Genomic DNA, 20,854 nt, shown 5'->3' on the forward strand with positions numbered 1-20,854 from the left:
ATCGAATCCCCCCCCCCCCCCCATAATGTTCTGGAGGTGATTTTATTGCCAAAATGAATTTTATTGCCAAAATGAAGATTTTTACTTGTGTTCGAAAAATTTAAAAAAAAATAGTTTTGGAGCCGACTTGGTTAAGCTTTGCAAAGTATACAATATACCAACCGACTTAAATGAACAAACTTAAAGTCCCAAAAATAAAATGTCTAAAGTTTCACATAAAAAACTCAAAAAAAGTCCCACGAGATATGCAAATCTTGATGGATAAGTGCTCACTATTCCAAAATGGAGATGAAGATAAAACTCAGACGTTCTTCATATACCTCAAAAAAAACAAAATCTAGACATAGTGTATTATCTTAGGTATTACAAGTATAGTGCCACACGTGCAGCATGCAAAACACTATAGTGTCACAGCATTCGTGAAGAAGATACTCAATAGATATCACTGCAAACCATATAAAAAATGCATAATTACCCTAACTCAAAATATATCAGCATGTGATCAACCAATGTGCATGGAAAATCCCCAAGCTGGCATCCTCTTGTTCCTTTGGACCTCACAAACAGACCAGGAATCAGTATATGAAAAATTGATATATAAATTTTATTGTAGCCGCTTACATTAAAATCTGGTAAAACCGGCTTCCTGCTCCTAGCGACAACTGAGTACCACCATTGTGATATCACAATAATCTTCAGGGAGTCACCCCGTCACACTCCTGCCCGCCACTCTCACTCCAGCTCTGGGGGAGCACCAGGAGTACACCGCGAGTCCCAGGAACGCCAGACACACGCGCTCCAGAATCCAAAATGGCCGCCGCGGCACTTCCGGGAACGTCAATACGTCACGTGCCCTGGACGCGTTTCGTCACTTCCGGACTTTGTCAACAATCCTGTGACACTATAGTGTTTTGCATGCTGCACATGTGGCACTATACTTGTAATACCTAAGATATGAATTCTTATACTGTACCTCGCTTCAATATTATCAACCTTTTGTGATTAACCTTTTTTGGTTGTGTGAATTTCTTAATATACCACCTATAATCCAATCATTACTTACTTCTATGGTGCTTAAATATACAATTAACATAAATTAATTTATAAATATGAATTAAAAAATTATATGTGATTATAACAAATATTAATAAAAAATTAATGAAAAATTGGAATGTCAATTCTATGTGAATAAAATAATAAAAAATTAATAAAACATTTAAAAAAAAAAAAAAAAGGGAATGTCAATTATTTTCTTTAAATTTGAGATGGTGTTGTTATTCAATTTAGTTAATGTGATAAGTCTGTGTTGGCAGCTTGAACCTCTCCCTCGTCTCCTCTCCTCTCTCCTCAGCTTAGCTTTCTCAATTGTGCTTTCTTCACTGGCTGCTTTGTTTATTCCTCCATATACGGAACATGCAGAGAAGGGAAAAGAAACATAGTGTCTTATCCGGGATATAAGTGATTTATTGCTCTTTGATCTCCCACTCACATTGTGTAAATGTAAATAACGCTTTGCATACAATGTATCAAGATCGTGCTTCAGACAGCCTGGCTGATGTGTTTGCTTGCAGTAAATATACTCGCCATTCCTCTGTGGATGCGTGATAACGTCACCGCCCCTCCCCTACGCGTTACGCTACAGGGACTCGTAGCTTCCTCTGGGGGATGTGGATTTGCATTCCATCATTCACAGAGGCTATTTATAACCTGCCGGCTCCATTTTTGCTGTGATTTGTTAACTATTCGTTACCTCTCCATTACTTTGGAGTTCAGACTATATCTCAATATTATTCATTGTATATATACAAAGTGTGCATCATCATCCTTCGGCTGTATACTTAATGCTTACATCCACACCCCTCACAATCTGGATTACAATCTTATATTTGATCATCTTTCCACAAAGTTTTTTAATATCTAAAATTTAACTTAAATATAATATTTACCATACTTTATTAATTCAGACTTTTAATTCTTAAAAATATATATATACCCTACACTCAATTTAAATTTAATATGAAATAAATTTAAATAAATAAAATTACATATATCTGTATAAAAAATCAATAATAATGGAGAGTATAACATTTATTGAAAATTTACTATTTATTCAAAATAAACAAAATTAAAATATATAAAATAAAATAAAAATAAATATTATAATGAAATAATGCAAAATAAATAAATAAATAAATAAATTGGAATTTATCAAATTAAAATAAAAGTAAAAGTAAAAGTAAAAAAAAGTAAAAAAAAAATAAAAAAAATAAAAAAAAAATAATAAAATAATAAAAAATAAAAAAATAAAAATTAAAAAATAAATAAAAATACAATATAAAAAATAAAAAATAAAATAAAAATTACAATAAAAATAAAAATAAAAAATAAAAAATAATAAATAATAAATAAAATAAAATAAAAATAAAAATTAAAAATGTTTATCTAAAATTCTTTAAGTTTAATATTATGCGGACTTAATAACTTAAATACTACTTTGAAATGCTTGTATATGCTATTGTATGCTTTATCATTAATCCTTCTATTTTCCCCTTTATTATGTTCTATATTTAATAATCGCTCAAGAAACAAGCTAAATCAAATTCCTTGTTTAATCCCAAAGGATGCAAGGAATTCATTAGATATATCCACTGGGATTCTTTCTTACTTATTTCTCTAATGAGATTATCTCCTCTCCAGTGTGCCTTATGCTTCTCTATTCCCCAAAATTCTAGGCCTTCTGTTTTTTGTTCATGGTATAGTTTGAAATGTAATGATACATTATGGTATTTATAACCTTTTGAAATGTTCCGAACATGCTCCTTTATTCTCTCTTTTAGCCTGCGTTTTGTTCTTCCTATATAAATTTTATTGCACGGACATTTCAATGCATATACTACCCCCTTGGTGTCACATGATATGAATTGTTTTATCTTAAATGTTTTACCACTTATCAAATTAGTGAAATGCATCCTTTGGGATTAAACAAGGAATTTGATTTAGCTTGTTTCTTGAGCGATTATTAAATATAGAACATAATAAAGGGGAAAATAGAAGGATTAATGATAAAGCATACAATAGCATATACAAGCATTTCAAAGTAGTATTTAAGTTATTAAGTCCGCATAATATTAAACTTAAAGAATTTTAGATAAACATTTTTAATTTTTATTTTTATTTTATTTTATTTATTATTTTTTATTTATTTTTTTTATTTTTTTTTTATTGTAATTTTTATTTTATTTTTTATTTTTTATATTTTATTTTTATTTATTTTTTATTTTTTTATTATTTTATTATTTATTTATTTTTTACTTTTACTTTTATTTTAATTTGATAAATTCCAATTTTTTTTTTTTTGTTTTGCATTATTTCATTATAATATTTATTTTTATTTTATTTTATTTTATATATTTTAATTTTGTTTATTTTGAATAAATAGTAAATTTTCAATAAATTTTATACTCTCCATTATTATTGATTTTTTATACAGATATATGTTATATTTATTTATTTAAATTTATTTCATATTAAATTTAAATTGAGTGTAGGGTATATATATATTTTTAAGAATAGAGAGGTAACGAATAGTTAACAAATCACAGCAAAAATGGAGCCGGCAGGTTATAAATAGCCTCTGTGAATGATGGAATGCAAATCCACATCCCCCAGAGGAAGCTACGAGTCCCTGTAGCGTAACGCGTAGGGGAGGGGCGGTGACGTTATCACGCATCCACAGAGGAATGGCGAGTATATTTACTGCAAGCAAACACATCAGCCAGGCTGTCTGAAGCAGAATCTTGATATATTGTATGCAAAGCGTTATTTACATTTACACAATGTGAGTGGGAGATCAAAGCGCAATAAATCACTTATATCCCGGATAAGACACTATGTTTCTTTTCCCTTCTCTGCATGTTCCGTATATGGAGGAATAAACAAAGCAGCCAGTGAAGAAAGCACAATTGAGAAAGCTAAGCTGAGGAGAGAGGAGAGGAGACGAGGGAGAGGTTCAAGCTGCCAACACAGACTTATCACATTAACTAAATTGAATAACAACACCATCTCAAATTTAAAGAAAATAATTGACATTCCCTTTTTTTTTTTTTTTTTTTTAAATGTTTTATTAATTTTTTATTATTTTATTCACATAGAATTGACATTCCAATTTTTCATTAATTTTTTATTAATATTTGTTATAATCACATATAATTTTTTAATTCATATTTATAAATTAATTTATGTTAATTGTATATTTAAGCACCATAGAAGTAAGTAATGATTGGATTATAGGTGGTATATTAAGAAATTCACACAACCAAAAAAGGTTAATCACAAAAGGTTGATAATATTGGAGCGCGGTACAGTATAAGAATTCATAGTTTAATTTCATACACCTAGAGAGGGTTTAATTAGTGCCTGGCGATCCAATATTTAATAAATATTCACTTAAGCACACAATTAACACTAATAATAGAGTAAGTTAACTCCTGGTGGCTCACAAATAACTATTCTATTAAAATTGTAATACCTAAGATAATACACTATGTCTAGATTTTGTTTTTTTTGAGGTATATGAAGAACGTCTGAGTTTTATCTTCATCTCCATTTTGGAATAGTGAGCACTTATCCATCAAGATTTGGATATCACGTGGGACTTTTTTTGAGTTTTTTATGTGAAACTTTTGACATTTTATTTTTGGGACTTTAAGTTTGTTCATTTAAGTCGGTTGATATATTGTATACTGGTACTTCAGGGGAAGGATAATGATACGACTTTAAGGGATATTATGTGTTATGGGTTTGTGTGTGCTGACTTATAATTATTTTATTTTGCAAAGTATAACTTCTCTTGCAAAGTGAACAGCTAATTTACCTTCAGTAAATCAGCCCTTTTTCCTTCTGTTATTTGCTCTAAAGCAGCCCATGGATGATTTAATTATCTTTTCTACCACCATGGGTGGAGGAAAATGAAAACAGTCAGTGTTGATGAGGGAATGTCTCCTGCAGCACTATTGTGTATTGCCGGTGGTGGCTGGGGGGGTGGCAGGGAGCCTTCCTGGCTTGCAGAACACAACTGTTACTGCTAGCGGCTATAGCCACCGGCAGTAATCGCAATTGCATGTAGAAAAATCCAACAGGCTGGTTGTACCCAACTTAATTGATGGATCAACTTGGGTACAATTAGCCTGCCCATACATGGATCAAAATTTGGTCGGTCCCTTCTGAATCAGCCAATTTTTTTTCCATGTATGCCAGTTTAAAGCTAATCATGCAATGTAATAATCTAGGCAATTAGAATTCATGATCTGTATGGTTCTCTGTGTGGACAAATCTGCACACAATTTTCCTGTTTGCCTTGATTTATACAGTGATTTACTAATACTAATCTAATTATTATTTTGTAAAGCACTGTGGGCACAATATAAACCCTGTGTCACAAAATTCATAATAATAATAATATTAAAAAAATAAAAAAATAGTAACACTGATTTTAAATTGCCCATACACATACCATCTGAATGTTCAGTATCCTACCAACGTCTATACAGTGCAACAGCATGTCTGCTTGATAACAATGGAATGAGTGCATAGTTGGACCGATGCATTATATTTTCATATCCAGGGACCACATGCAACTTTGCATAATATGAACTTCTAACTTTACTTTTTATTTTCATGTGCTTTAAGAGCTGGTAGCATGGATTCATGCCAGTGTGAACAGTTCCAATTTGTATGTTCAGCCATCAACAAAACAACTGGTCTTTAGACCAGAACTAAGGAATCAGGATCCCCTCTAGATGTGCACTCTGCAAAGTGTTACTTTGTGGCAAAATCAAAATCATGTTATGTTGCTGAACATACCTAGTTTATGTAATGTATTCAGGGTCAGGAGACATACATCATGATTTATTTACCACAATGCTCAGTGTTGGTCATGTGATCACTTGGGAAACTAATCCCAAAGTTGCAATATAATTCATAGTTTTTGTTTTTCATTTTTTAAAAATGTTCTTTGTGCACAACATTGTTTGCTAATTGTTCAGGAATATTTTATCATAAAATCAGATTTTTATCATAAAATATTTTATCATAAAATTTATAATAAAATCAGATTTTATTAACACCTGAAGAAATATGTGCTGGCCAGTTTATAGCAGTAGTTCGTTCTTCAAAAGGGAGGAGAAAATCTTACACTCTACTGTTGTAATTACAGCAAATTCCACAAGAGGTCATGTAAGTCCAAAAAATATTGTGTGCTAAACAGATTTCTAAGGGACAAGTTACATTTGAAATGTTCCTAAAGTGGTTCTAAAGGCTGCATTAATGTGTTACTAAATCCAGGACCCTAAATTCCCTCTATCTGGTCTCCCACAGTACACAGAACATGGATATACAATTATTTTAGTAAATATAAATTGCTTAATACCTTTTCTCATCAGCAATTGGAGCAGTCTTGTGACCTCTATCAGTGTCCAGTAGAGCACTTGCTAAAGCTTGTAGGAGGAGGATGCAGAACCCCTGACCTCTGTCTGGACAGTGCTGGTTGGCCCTGTGCTGATCATATGCACTTTCCCAAGAAAAAAAAACTCTCTAGCAATACACACCAAACTGGGCATGTGCAGAGTGACTCCACACTATATGTCTTATCAGAAGATAAGAGAAGGACACTAGAAGTAGGGGAGGATCAGAGAAGTCAGAATCAAACAGCCTTTTTACATATTGCAGAGGATTAACCCCTTAGGTTTCACAGTGAGTATAACAAGTATGCTTTACTACGTATACAGACTGATTTTACTGTTGTGGGTTTAGACTTTAAATAAAAGATGCCATGTTACTTGTATCACTCCCTCACTCCTTGTATGCTTACCTGAGCCTGATCTTGATTCAACGCTGTGCCCGTCTGCAGCTGCTCTCTACTCTCTCTCTGCTCACGTAGACATTGGAGACCATTGGCTCCTGTTGCTGTCAATCAAATTCTGTGAGCAGAAAGCAGGGGGCAGGGCTGAACCTTGCAGTGTGTGTCAATATACACACACAGGCCAGCTAAGGAATGAGACCACAGATGTGCCCCCATAGGAAGCGGCTTCCTATGGTGGCGCAATAAGAGGTGAAGCCTAGAACACTGCCAGGGAACCCCAGAATAGGAGGCTCGGGCCACTCTGTGTAATACCACTGCAAGGAGCAGGGAAGTATAAAATGTTTGTTTTTTTTAATTAAATTAAATTTAAATGTAATTTAATTAAAATAATAAAGCTAGAAAGGTTAAAAAAAGTTCAGCCAAAGTACAGATAAAAAAATAATCAGGTAATGTTTGTACCTGTCTGATGCCTGTCCACGGAGTATTGAGGTTAGGTCCATGTCACATTGGCTGTCCTGTAGCATTTTTTGGGGACGAGGGACAAACATTTTGCTCATTGAGTCACGAGAAGCATCTCATAGAAGCAGGTGTGTATTTCTCCCTGTCACTGGTGAGTTCTCACCTGTGACAGAATCACAAGTGTGACATGGGCCATGAAAATGTGCATTCTCCCCATACATGAAATAATACATGTTAGCACCTACCCAGCTCCCAGCTAATTCATAAAAAAGGCAGCTTGTAAATCACAGTAGTAATGTTTAGATCAGTGTAGCCCATAATGCTCTGACTGGAGTATTGCGACAAACAGGGGAGTACCGTCTCGTATGTAAAGTTACATAAACTGCTGTGGTTATGAAACAAGCATAGCACTAATGCAGACAAGCTTGCCCCGTCCTCTACCTGCAGCGCACTGATCATTAGCATGTTTAAGACATAAAATTGTGGACACATGGAAAATTTCCAAACATCTGCACATGTACTCTGCAGAGTGCATCAAAGAAGAAAATATTGTTTTATATCAATACAGAAGTGGGCCATGTAAATAGGTGCCAGAGTTCTTGTGATTTTGACAATCATATCACTTCTTGAATTGCAAGAACTCAAATGTTATGTTTCAAATGCAGATAGATACTAGCAATACTTCCTTAGACCAAGTCTTTGTGGACAATATGGCCAATTGCTGACTTGGCAGAAACCATTACATTACATTACACGAGTTTATATAGTGCCAAAGGGTTTGCTTAGCGCTGTACAATAGAGGGGGGGGGGACAATACATGAAACAGTACAGCAACAACAAACAGCACACGAGAGGTTCCAGGGCCCTACTCTTTCGAGCTTACAATCTAGGAGGGAGGGGTTAGTGGTACAGGAGGAAGTGGCTGTGGGGGATGGAGTGGTAGGAGGAATGAAGGAGAACGGTTGTTAGGTGAGGGTGGGGTAGGCTTCCCTGAAGAGATGGGTTTTCAGGGAGCGCCTGAAGGTGAGGAGGGAAGGTGACAGTCTGATGGATTGGGGTAGTGAGTTCCAGAGGATGGGGGAGGACCTGGAGAAGTCTTGCAGTCGTGCATGGGAGGAGGAGACCAGGGAGCAAGATAGAAGGAGGTCCTGTGAGGAGCGAAGGGTACGGGTAGAGTGGTACTTGGGAATCAGGTTGGTGAGGTAGGTAGGGGCAGTGTTGTGAATGGCTTTGTAGGTCAGAGTTAGTAGTTTGAATTTGATGCGTTGGGCAATCGGGAGCCAGTGGAGGGATAGGCAGAGGGGGGTGGCAGAGGTGGAGTGGTTGGTGAGGTGGATGAGTCTAGCCGCTGAGTTCAGGATGGTCTGAAGCGGGGAGACCCTGCGCTGGGGTAGGCCGGTGAGAAGGGAGTTGCAGTAGTCCAGGCGTGAGATAATCAGGGAGTGTACGAGTACTTTAGTAGTGTCTGGGATAAGGAAGGTGCATATCTTGGCGATGTTGCGGAGGTGGAGCCTGCATGTGTTTGAAAGTGATTTGACATGAGGTTGGAAGGAAAGGTTTGAGTCCAGAATGACGCCAAGGACTTTGGCTTGTGGGGCGGGATTGATGGTGGTGTTGTTGGTAGTGATGGATAGGATGGGGGGGGCGTGGGCAGGGGGAAAGACGAGGAGCTCGGTTTTGGAGAGGTTAAGCTTGAGGAAATAGAGCGACATCCAGTCTGAGATGTCGTTTAGGAGGTGAGTGATGCGGGCGGAGACTGTGGGGGTGAGGTGAGGGGTGGAGAGGTAAATTTGAGTGTCATCAGCATAGAGGTGATAGTTGAAGCCGTGGGAGTGTATGAGTTTGCCAAGGGAGGTGTAGATGGAGAAGAGAAGGGGCCCGAGGACCGAGCCTTGGGGGACCCCAACAGAGAGGGGGAGGGAAGGGGAGGTGGCGCTGTTGTAGGAAACACTGAAGGAGCGTCGGGATAGGTAAGAGGAGAACCAGGAGAGAGCGGTGTCTCTGATGCCAAGGGAGAGTAGTTTATTAAGGAGGAGGGGGTGGTCAACTGTGTCGAAGGCCGCGGAGAGGTCCAGGAAAAGGAGGACAGAGTAGTCGCCTTTGGCTTTGGCGGTTAGTAGGTCATTAGTGATTTTGAGTAGGGAGGTTTCGGTGGAGTGTAGGGGACGGAAGCCAGACTGTAGTGGATCAAGGAGGTTGTTGTCAGTTAGGTGGGCGCTTTGGCGATCGTAGACTAAGCGCTAAAGGAGCTTGGAAGTGAGTGGCAGCAGGGAGTTGGGTCTAAGGTTGTTTGGGTCAGTGGGGTCTAGGGAGGGCTTTTTGAGTATGGCGGTGATGTGCGCATGCTTTAGGGGGGAGGGGAAAGCTCCAGTAGAGAGGGAGAGATTGAAGATGTGGGTGAGGGAGCGGATGAGGGAAGAGGGGGGGTGACCACAGGTAGCGTTACTCTGTAATTTGAATCCAATGCAATTTTCCATCAGATAAGTGTAGTACAGATGTCTTTTGTTTTTACAATTTTTTAAAGTATAAGAAGACAATGACTTCCTAAGGCCTGTCTCTGCAATGAACTGGAAATATTGGAAGCAGAGAGAACAGCAGCGGGATGTTTAAGTAGGAACTGTATTGACTAGCATAAAACAGAAGGGGGAGCAGAAGAACATACCAAGTACAATAACCAAGGCAAAAGACAGGTTGCTGTGGCAGCACAAATGTGCTTTATGAGTTGGAGCTGCTTGGTCATTAGGGATCAAAAGACCAAGTGGGGGGGAGGGAGAGCAAACAGAGCTGATTGTTTTGGTGATTAGTGCGGGGTTAATAATGAATCTACACAATAAAACCTTTATATTGTGAATATCGGTATCAAAACTGAAATTATTAATTATTTTTAAAAGAATTGGTAGGGTACTGACATATTACAATATAAAGTGTTACTTTATCAAAATCTAAAGACAGAATTAAGCTTAACAAAAAACTCATTTAAATTCTTTGAAAAGTGAAAAAACACACTGTTTATGAAGTCACCAAAACAGGCACATAATTAGGATCTGTGTGTGTCCAGTCCTCCTCCTCAGCACGTCATACAGAGCTTTCCTCCCTGTCAATAAAAAGCTGCAGAAGTCCTGGATGATTTCATGACAGCCCTCTATAATAATAAGGTTTCATCTCCTCTTTTTTATTCTTCTTGACTTTACATACATTTTATGTTTAATTTGTTTTCTGTGTACCAGATGTCAAGTGGCCTTGATACTTAGGCATTCTGGGACCTTAAAGTATACAGTATATAAACATTCTAAAACAACCCATACCGTTTAAAATAGAAATGAAAGGTAAAATATTTGTGTAAAGATATAAAAACATTATATATACTTTTTTCCCTTTTTTTTATAAGTGATCACTTTCCTTCTGCTCTCAACTGCATAAGAGCTGGGGGAGGAGAAACAGCATCACACTGATATTTTAAGTGAATGACTGTGCAGGGGGGAGGGGGTGTCAGTAGACATCTTGTCATTAGAGAGCACAAATAGTTCTCAGCACAGCTAGTGAACAGACCATGCTGTGCTCTAATGCATAGTATGGTCAGTTTTTAAATATTCCACATGTATATAAAGCAGGAAGAGGGACATTCTTAGTCTCTGACACTGCCAGATAGAACATTTTTATTCAAAAGTGGTTGCATCCAGGCAGATTTAGAAAGTGATGCCAGCTGTCAAGAAACAAAGCTGGAGATTTCTCCTTATGTGCTGTATAGTATGTATGGTGGAATCTGCAAGCTGAACGAAAAAAAAAATCTATTTGTGCGTGTAGCCAGCCTACATTGTGAGTACAAAACAATGCGTGCATGACTCTATTTTTTTTGTCTATGATTCTAATTTAAAATGGTAATGTACAACATCCCATGGAACATTTAGGGAACAGATTGTAGCAACTGCAGCTATTTATTGCAAAATATCAAAGATATCTCCGGAGAATATACTGCCAATGACATTAACATTTTAGTCATGACTGACAATTTCCTTATTAGCTTAACTTTGGTATGTTAGTACCAAAAGACATTTGCTAAGGATTCTAAAGTGTTTCTAAAGATTCACAGCACATTTTGAAATAAACAGGGTGATTCAATAAAATTTTTTACATAGCCCATATTTGCCTTAACTAGTTGCAATTTCTGCATAGGCTGAAGTCAAAATGGATTTTTTCAAAATGACCCTAGTATATATTTAGTCATTTTATGTCTATCAAAAACTAAGCAATGTGCAATTTCCGTAACATTTAAAAAAAATTAATTGTCAATTTTCAGAGTGTCCCCATCAGAGGGCCTCCTTATATCAGGTGTCCCCATCAGAGTGCTCCTTGCCCTCCAAAGGATTTACCCCCCTTCCTGACCAGGCCATTATTTTGCGATACAGCGCTGCATTACTTTAACTGACAATTGTGCTGCCATGCAATGCTGTACATAAATTAGATTTATGTCCTTTTTATCCCCACAAATTATTATTATTATACAGTATTCATAAAGCGCCGATAGTTCGCTCAGCGCTGTACAGTACAAAGGGGGACAGAACATGTGACAGAACAATACCAATACAATGCAAAACATGAGGGGATTGAGGGCCCTGCTCTTTCGAGCTTACAATCTAGGAGGTTTCTTTCAGTGGTATTTGATCACCTCTGCGGTTTTTATTTTTTTGCGCTATATGCAAAAAAAGACCGACAATTTTGAAACAAAAACAATATTTTTGACTTTTTACTATAAAACATATCCAATAAAAAAAATTATAAAAATCTAATTTCTTCATAAATTCCAAAATGTATTCTGCTACATGTCCTTGATAAAAAAAAACCCCAATACATGTAAATTAATGGGTTTACATGAAAGTTATAGCGTCTACAAATGGCGGTATATATATTTTTATATATATATATATATATATATATATATATATATACTGGAATTTTTATTTTTGTTATACTAGTAATGGAGGCGATCAGCGACTTACAGCGGGACTGCAGAGAGCATTCTGACACTGGGTGGAAACTAACTGCCACTGACATCCCAATGATACTAATACAGTGATCAGTGCTAATAAAAAGCACTGACACTGTATAATGACACTGGGCAGGAAGGGGTTAACATCTGGGGCGATCAAAGGGTTAACTGTGTGCTGTTTTACATCATATGCTGTGTGTGTTTCACTAGGCAAACATGCTGCTGTGTATTTCTCTTCTGTGTAGAGAAATACACAGCAGCACGCTCTTGCTGGCAGGAGAGAGACCGGTGTTGTTTACACACAGGTCTCTCCCCTGTCAATTATACTCTGCGATCGCCGGTTGGCCAGGACCCGGTAATTGACATCCGTAGCCGCCAATGGCAGCGCGGGTAGGGCAGCACGCGCCCCCTACCTGGAAATGCAGATCACTGTTATATACACGTGATTTTGCACAGCCCTACTGCCCTGTAGCAGTAGTTCTACTATAGGGCAGTGGGCAAGCAGTTAATTGTCGCTATCAGAGTGCTCACTTATATTAATTTTCCCCATCAGAGTGCTTCCTTACATTAGGTGTCCTCATCAGAATGCTCTCTTATATCAGGTTTCCACATTAGAATGCTTTCTTACATCAGGCTTCCCCATTAAAGTGCTCTCTTACATCAGGTTCCCCCATTAGAGTGCTCTCTTACATCAGATTTCCCCATTAGAGTGCTCTCCTACATCAGGTTTCCCCATTAGAGTGCTCTCTTACATCAGGTTCCCCCATTAGAGTGCTCTCTTACATCGGATTTCGCCATTAAAGTGCTCTCCTACATCAGGTTTCCCCATTAGAGTGCTCTCTTACATCAGGTTTCCCCATCAAAGTGTTCCCTTACATCATATGTCTCCATCAGAGTGCTCCCATACATCAGGTGTCCCCATCAGAGTACCCCCTTACATCTGGTGTCCCTATGAGAATTCTCTTTTTACAGCACGTCTCCCCATCAAAATTCCCCTTACATCAGTAGTCCTGACATCACAGTGCACCTTAACATTAGCTTTCTCTTTCAGAGTGCCCATATACCTTTAGCACCAGGCAGGCAGAGGGCAAGAGCAGGAAGACAGAGCAGGCTGCAGGTCTGGATAGAGGAAGTTCCACTTGCTGAGGACATTGCATGTTTGTGATATCATTGGTTGTTAGGACCCTGGAACAACCAGTCACTGTGGAGAAGGTAAAGGAGGGGGGGGCCTACACTGGGGACCGGCTGGTGGTTCCCATAGAACTTCCACTCGTCCCAGACCACAGTCAACCATTTCTCATTAGTAACGTGCTGCCGATCTACTGGCAGGATCACCAGGTATTTTAAAGACATCTGAAATTTTAAAAATCTTGAAAATAACTTTTTAAATATATTTACACATTGAAGCTTATTTTCTTTTTAATAATTGGTTTTATATCTACTGTATGTTAGAACAAGCAAGGGATTGCTTTCTGTCCTCCATTAGTAAATCACCCATGAAAGAATACAAATATGCCAGAAATAAGAGATGTTGGAATAAATTATCAAAAGGTTATTGGTAAATGTTTCCATTGCAAAGGAGGAAAACTAGCACATTAGGCTTAGTAAATTAGAAGATAACTTATTTTACACTGTTTCTACAGTTTCATCATGTAATCCCTATGTTATAGGCCAGTGTTTCTCAACCTTTTTTCAGTCAAGGCACCCTTTAAAATTATGGATAATCTGAAGGCACCCTTTGAAAATCTGCACAATCTCAAGGCACCCCAATCTAAAATGTAAAAAACTATTCTACACACATCCAGTACACCAAACGTTAGAGGTGATTTATTCTTCCAAAGCAAATACACCTTTGCACACTGGTACTGACTAGTATTCTAGTGTGTCTCTCTCATTTTCTCTCGCTTGCTCTGCTAATGTGACCCCAGTGCTGCCAGAGAGGGCAGGAGAGGGCCAAACAAGGATGATGTGCATGCACCCAAGGTCCTTATCAACTGGTGTCATTGGTTGTTAGGATGCTGGAAGCTAGAAGGTCATAAAAGTGAAACCTGTAATTTTGTGTACTAAAAGGCAGGATTGATCCACCTGCTGGCTTGTATACAATTTTTGGGCATTTTGCCAAGGCACCCCTGAAGAAGCCTGAAGGCACCCCAGGGTGCCTGGGCGCCCTGGTTGAGAAAGGCTGTGTATAGGCAGTATCAGAGTTTTAGGGAACCATAATTATTGATAGAAATGTATTCAACCAGCTAATATAATTAAAAAATAAAATGACTTTTAGCAGTATGTCATGCAATAGTGCACAGAAGATCAATCGGGGGCTGGCTATCAGGACTTTCTACTCTTGAACTGAGAAGTCCAATAAACAGGCAGTGAGTCATAATTTGTAATTTATGATTTGCTATATTTTGACAGTGCCGCAAACCGGACATGCATTTTAAGCCTTACTTGAAGCAGGACCTACCTAAACGATTTCACTATGCCAACCATATACGTATTGACAAAGTTAACCTCTATGTGGACAGACAATGGCTTGTTGTACGGTATAGTATATGCACATTTTTTCTATGGATAGTAACAATCATTATTTGTTGTAATTATTAATGTGTTTGTAATACTTATAGAGGTCCACAGGGATGTAGATGAAAAGGCGTACAATACTCCTAACCATAGTGTCAGATTTCCTTTTGACCTGCAGAATTACTTTTAAGGAAAAGAGAATTGTAGTCTTGAAAAATGGATTGACACTCATAAACATTTACAGTGAAGGAGATGATCATTTTCTTCTTTATTGTCAAACAGTGACAACACCTATACTTTCTGTGGAGGAGGAAACCATGGATATGACAATGAGTTCAAGAGCATGGAGGTAGGCATATTTCTTATTGAAGATACTGTATATCATACCATACATGTAGAAATGAAGCTTTGTGTCCCAACCTTAAAGTGATCCTGTGACTGGTCATCAAACTAGTTTCACGTGATCAGGCTCAGACTAGGACGAAAAAAAGGCCCAGGCATTTTAGACTGAGCAGCCCATTTTTCTTTTAAACCAAATTACAAATAATGAAGCTAGAGGTTTCTCAATCTCTTTTAGTTATATTTAGCCTGCTTCAGTCACTGTAATTAATCAATTTTTTGTAATTATGTAAATATAGGATACTGTCACTGTAAAGGGGCCTTTTTCTTCTGACCACCAACATAAGGGAGTACATCGTTATTGAAAACCAATGTAATGGGGAACGTTTCCAATGATTACCTTACTCTGTGATGTATGTTACATACCCTGGACCAATGCACTACATTACATACTCCAGACCCCCACATTCTGTAGAACATGCTGTACATTACATACTCCAGACCCCCACACTCTGTAGAACATGTTGTACATTACATACTCCAGACCCCTACACTCTGTAGAACATGCTGTACATTACATACTCCAGACCCCCACACTCTGTAGAACATGTTGTACATTACATACTCCAGACCCCTACACTCTGTAGAACATGCTGTACATTACATACTCCAGACCACCACACTCTGTAGAACATGCTGTACATTACATACCCCAGACCCCCACACTCTGTAGCACATGCTGTACATTACATACCCCAGACCCCCACACTCTGTAGAACATGCTGTACATTACATACTCCAGACCCCCACACTCTGTAGAACATGCTGTACATTACATACCTCAGACCCCCACACTCTGTAGAACATGCTGTACATTACATACCCCAAACCCTCTCACTCTGTAGAACTTGCTGTGCATTACTTACCCCAGACCCTCGCACTCTGTAGAATATGCTGCACTTTACATACTCCAGACACCTGTACTCTGTATAACAGACTGCACACTATTTCATATGTTATATACAGCTGGCCTCTGTGGTTTGGTTTGCTGTACATAGTCAGGACCCCTGCACTGTGTACCCCGAGCTGTATATTATTTCCTCTGAACTCTGCACTGTGTACACTGTGCTATATATTACCTCCTCTGGACTCTTACACAACAGACACACTGTATACTTTGTATACTTGTCTATACTTACCTACTGTGTACAGTGGTTTTGCACATAGCAGCTTAGATCCTCCTTTTTTTGGGTCCTCCACAGGCTCTCCTGTCTGTCGGGTGCCCCCACAGCAAGCAGTTTGCTATGGGAGCACCCGCTGCTCCATGTGTCCATTCACACATGGAGCTGTGGCTTGGCCCCGCCCTCTCTCTCCTTGTTGGCTGACTGACTGTGATTGACAGCAGCAAGAACCAGTGGTTCCCACTTGCTGTCACAGCCAATGAGGAGGCAGAGACCCGAAACAGCCGAGGCTGTTGTGCACATTGCTGGATCGCGATGAGGTTCAGGTAAGTATTGAGGGGGCTGGGGGAGCTGCTGCACACAGAAGGTTTTTTACCTTCATGCATGGAATACACGAAGATAAAAAAGCCTTTACAACCACTTTAATGTTGGTGCTGTGTGGGCTGATTGCTGCATGTAGATGTCATGCTGATATATGGTACACTGCTCACTATTACAGCAGCAGCCTTGATGTGTGTACAGGATGATCATTGTAAATCACATAGCCGCCATCCTCTCATCCTCACCTCTCAGTCTTGGTCATCATCTGCATCTCCCCTCCTCCTCCCCTCCCTCAGGATGCTGCCCCATTCACTCTTTCTACCTACAGCACACTACAGCCCAGCCTTGGGGTTCCCAGGACCCGCGCATGCACACTGCCAAATTGCCAACATTCCAGGCTACATTTGGATTAGCCTCCCACCAATAGGAGAGAGAATAGCAGGGAGCGAGTGGGGGTTGTTCCTGGTAAAGGAGGATTCCTCCAGTGATGTTAGGATAGCTCTTTGCATACCTAGAACCTTCAGGGCTATGGTGCAAGAAACAATAAAGGGCCTCCCTGACCCCCGGCCAGGGCCCTTCCCTCTGAGCCTGAGGCCCTTCCATCTGAGTTCCCTCTGGTGGAACAGCAGGGCCTGGCGGCAAGTGCAACCTTTGTAACCCTGGTAGTTCCGCCACTGGTATCAGTAGTTGCTTATTTTTGTTATTTTATTTTTTATTATTTTTTACAATTTTTTTGCTAAATTTTTTAGGTTCCCCACAGGGGGGATTTGGTGAAATATCAGGAGTCTAAACAAATTTCTGATATTTCTTTTTTGAGGCAGTAAAAGGAGATTGAAGACACAGCCCTCAATCTCCTTCTCTGCAGCCTCAGCTAAATAGGATGAATGGCTCTGTATAGAGCTTCCCATCCATTCACAACCTGAAGCATAGTAAACAGTTTAGTATATCTCAACTAGGGAAAAAAAATCATTAAGAAAAGGAAGGGACCGGTAAATGACACACAGTATTTGCCGACCCCTTCCCTGCTCTCCATCCTGACACATCCCCTTCAGCAGCCAGCGGGAGAGTGGAGGGAGGGAGTCCAGGAGATCACACAGAGGGGCAGGGAGATCACACAGCGGGGCAGAGAGATCACAGTGAGGCTAAGAGATCATACAGCTGGGCCAGGAGATCACACAGTGGGGCTGGGAGATCAGACAGCGGGGCAGAGAGATCCCACAGAGAGGCCAGGAGATCACACAGTGGGTCAGAGAGATCACACAGAGGGGCCAGGAGATCACACAGCGGGGCCGGGAGATCACACAGAGGGGCCGGGAGATCACACAGTGGGGCCAGGAGATCACACAGAGGGGCCAGGAGATCACACAGAGGGGCAGGGAGATCACACAGAGGGGCCGGGAGATCACACAGCGGAGCAGAGAGATCACAGTGAGGCTAAGAGATCATACAGCTGGGCCGGGAGATCACACAGTGGGGCTGGGAGATCACACAGCGGGGCAGAGAGATCACACAGAGGGGCCGGGAGATCACACAGCGGGGCTGAGAGATCACACAGAGGGGCAGGGAGATCACACAGCGGGGCTGAGAGATCACACAGAGGGGCAGGGAGATCACACAGCGGGGCTGAGAGATCACACAGAGGGGCCGGGAGATCACACAGCGGGGCTGAGAGATCACACAGAGGGGCAGGGAGATCACACAGCGGGGCTGAGAGATCACACAGAGGGGCAGGGAGATCACACAGCGGGGCTGAGAGATCACACAGAGGGGCAGGGAGAACACACAGCGGGGCAGGGAGAACACACAGCGGGGCAGGGAGATCACACAGAGGGGCCGGGAGATCACACAGAGGGGCCGGGAGATCACACAGAGGGGCCGGGAGATCACACAGAGGGGCCGGGAGATCACACAGAGGGCCGGGAGATCACACAGAGGGGCAGGGAGATCACACGGCGGGGCAGAGAGATCACAGTGGGGCAGCAGGACACGGATGGGAGGGGCAGCATATAGAGAAACCAATCCCCTCCATTTCCCTCCTGCAGTTGCTGAATGTCTGTGGGAGAGAGAGGAGGAAAAGCAGGCTTTCAGCAGCTGCAGGCGATCGGTTTCTCTACATGCTGCTGTCTTGTTAGGACATGCGACCCTCGGCCCACCAGGCAATTGTCAGTGTGCCCTATGGCAAGTCTGGGCCTGCACGTGCTGAATGAGTAGGTCTGAATTAAGCGCTTCCTGATTCCAAACTGTGTAGGTACTTAGAAGTTATTAAATCTGGAATTTTGCAGTCAGTGCAATTTGAACATGGACTGCTCAGTCTAAATGACCTGAACATCCTGTTCACTCCCTCTCCAATCAGTAACCCTACAGCTTTTTCATGCTAGTGGATTCTCCCTGACAAACTGTGGAATGTTTGCAGTACCTGTCAGGGGAGCACATTGGTCTCCTCTGGTTGTGTGTTTACTTAACAATTTCAGAGCATGAAACTCTACATGGCTTTAAAATTGTGACAGTGTAAATTTAGGAAGCACCTCTTTAGACATGTGCAGAAGGAAGCAATTTGCTTTGTTTTGTTATTTAAATAATTTAATGTAAATTTGTTTAATTCATTATCAGAATTCGTTTTATTTAGTTTAATTTAATCAAACTCGAATTCAAAATTTCGATTCAGTGACATTGAATTCACTTCAACCGAATTAGGAAAATTCAAATAGCCATTCAAATTCAAATTTATTCTATTTGAAATTCGAATTTCGTAAGACGGTTATATTTTTTTTATTTTATTCTATTCTAGTCTATTGTTTTTCCTATTCTATTCTATTCTTTCCTATTCTTTTATTTTCTATTATTTTCTATTATATTCTGTTCTTTTCTATTGTACTCATTTGTTTTCTATTCTATTCTAACTTATTCTATTCTAATTCAAATTTATTCTATTTGAAATTTGGATTTCGGAAGACGTTTATATTCTTTCTATTTTGTTTTATTCTTCTATTCTTTTATTTTCTGTTCTATTCTTTTCTATTTTATTCTTTTCTATTCTATTATATTCAATATAATATTATATTATATTATATTTGAAATTTGGATTTCGGAAGACGTTTATATTCTATTTTCTTTTATTCTATTCCTTTTTTTCCTATTCTATTCTTTTCTTTTTTATTCGTTTCTATTCTATTATCTTCTAATCTATTCTATTTGAATTCAAATTTATTCTATTTGAAATTTACATTTTGTAAGACGATATTTTATTCTATTCTATTCTATTCTATTCTATTGCTATTCAATTATTTTTCATTTTATTATTTTATGTTCTATTCTATTCTTTTAATTTCTATTCTATTTTATTCTATTCTTGTTTTCGAATTTGATTTCGAATTTGAATTCAATTCGTGTTTCGGATGGAATTTCGTTTTGTTATATTTAATTTGTTTAAATTTGTTAATATTGTAATTCAGAATTTGGATACACAATCTCCAAATAACAAAAAAATGTTACCAAATTTCAATTTGGAACAAAACGAACTGGACACGTCTACACCTTTTCAGCAAAACCAGGATCCGTTGAAAAAGATAAAATACTGTAGATGTTTTTATTTGGCCAGTTGATGTATGATAAATACAGAAAGTAATGCATGCTCAAAAAAAAAGTAGGCGCCCCTAAAATTAGTTGTATAACGTAAGAGGCAAAACTAAAATAATAAGAACTGCTAACTTGGAGAACTAGATGAATACAATATATACTGTAAGGGTACTGCAACATGAACGCTTGCTGTGGAGAACACCCACTGCTCTGCCTGTTATACTATTACTTAATGAAAAAAAAACAACCCTCCTCTTCATTTTCCTTTTGCCTACATCACAGTTGTATACTTTATGGGGATCACTGCGAGAAGGGCTGCTATTGTAGCAGGTTGGATTAAGTCTGGATTTCACAGTGTGAGTCTATCAGCTCCATTCATTTTTTCAAAAGGGTTTTTAAACTTTGGACTGCATAAGAATGCTTTTCTGTATGTTAACATACCCAATATGAGCATCACAGCCTATATTTATCATAGAGATAAATGGCTGCAGTCTACAGCTAAGAAGCGTCTGAAAAGAAACCTCTTTTTGCCAGTATGCATAGATCACTACATCTTTCACTTTAGTCCATACCTTTAAAGGGTTAGTTCACCTTTTCAGAAAAAAATTAAAATGT

The 20,854-nt window shown here is 39.0% G+C and overlaps 1 protein-coding gene across 1 annotated transcript in view; it reads left to right on the top strand.

Moving 5' to 3' along the window:
• The window catches only part of ENPP3 (ectonucleotide pyrophosphatase/phosphodiesterase 3), a 169,687-nt gene that overhangs the window by 90,173 nt on the left and 58,660 nt on the right, over positions 1-20,854 (top strand). Inside the window, exons 15-16 of the mRNA XM_089676174.1 lie at positions 14,718-14,845; positions 15,105-15,171. Of these exons, the coding sequence (XP_089532300.1) occupies positions 14,718-14,845; positions 15,105-15,171 (195 nt within the window). The remainder of the gene's footprint in view (positions 1-14,717; positions 14,846-15,104; positions 15,172-20,854) is intronic.

Source organism: Staurois parvus, unplaced genomic scaffold (assembly GCF_062004578.1).
Source record: "Staurois parvus isolate SC_StPar_1 unplaced genomic scaffold, SC_StPar_1.0 ptg000165l, whole genome shotgun sequence".
Lineage (NCBI taxonomy): Eukaryota > Metazoa > Chordata > Amphibia > Anura > Ranidae > Staurois > Staurois parvus.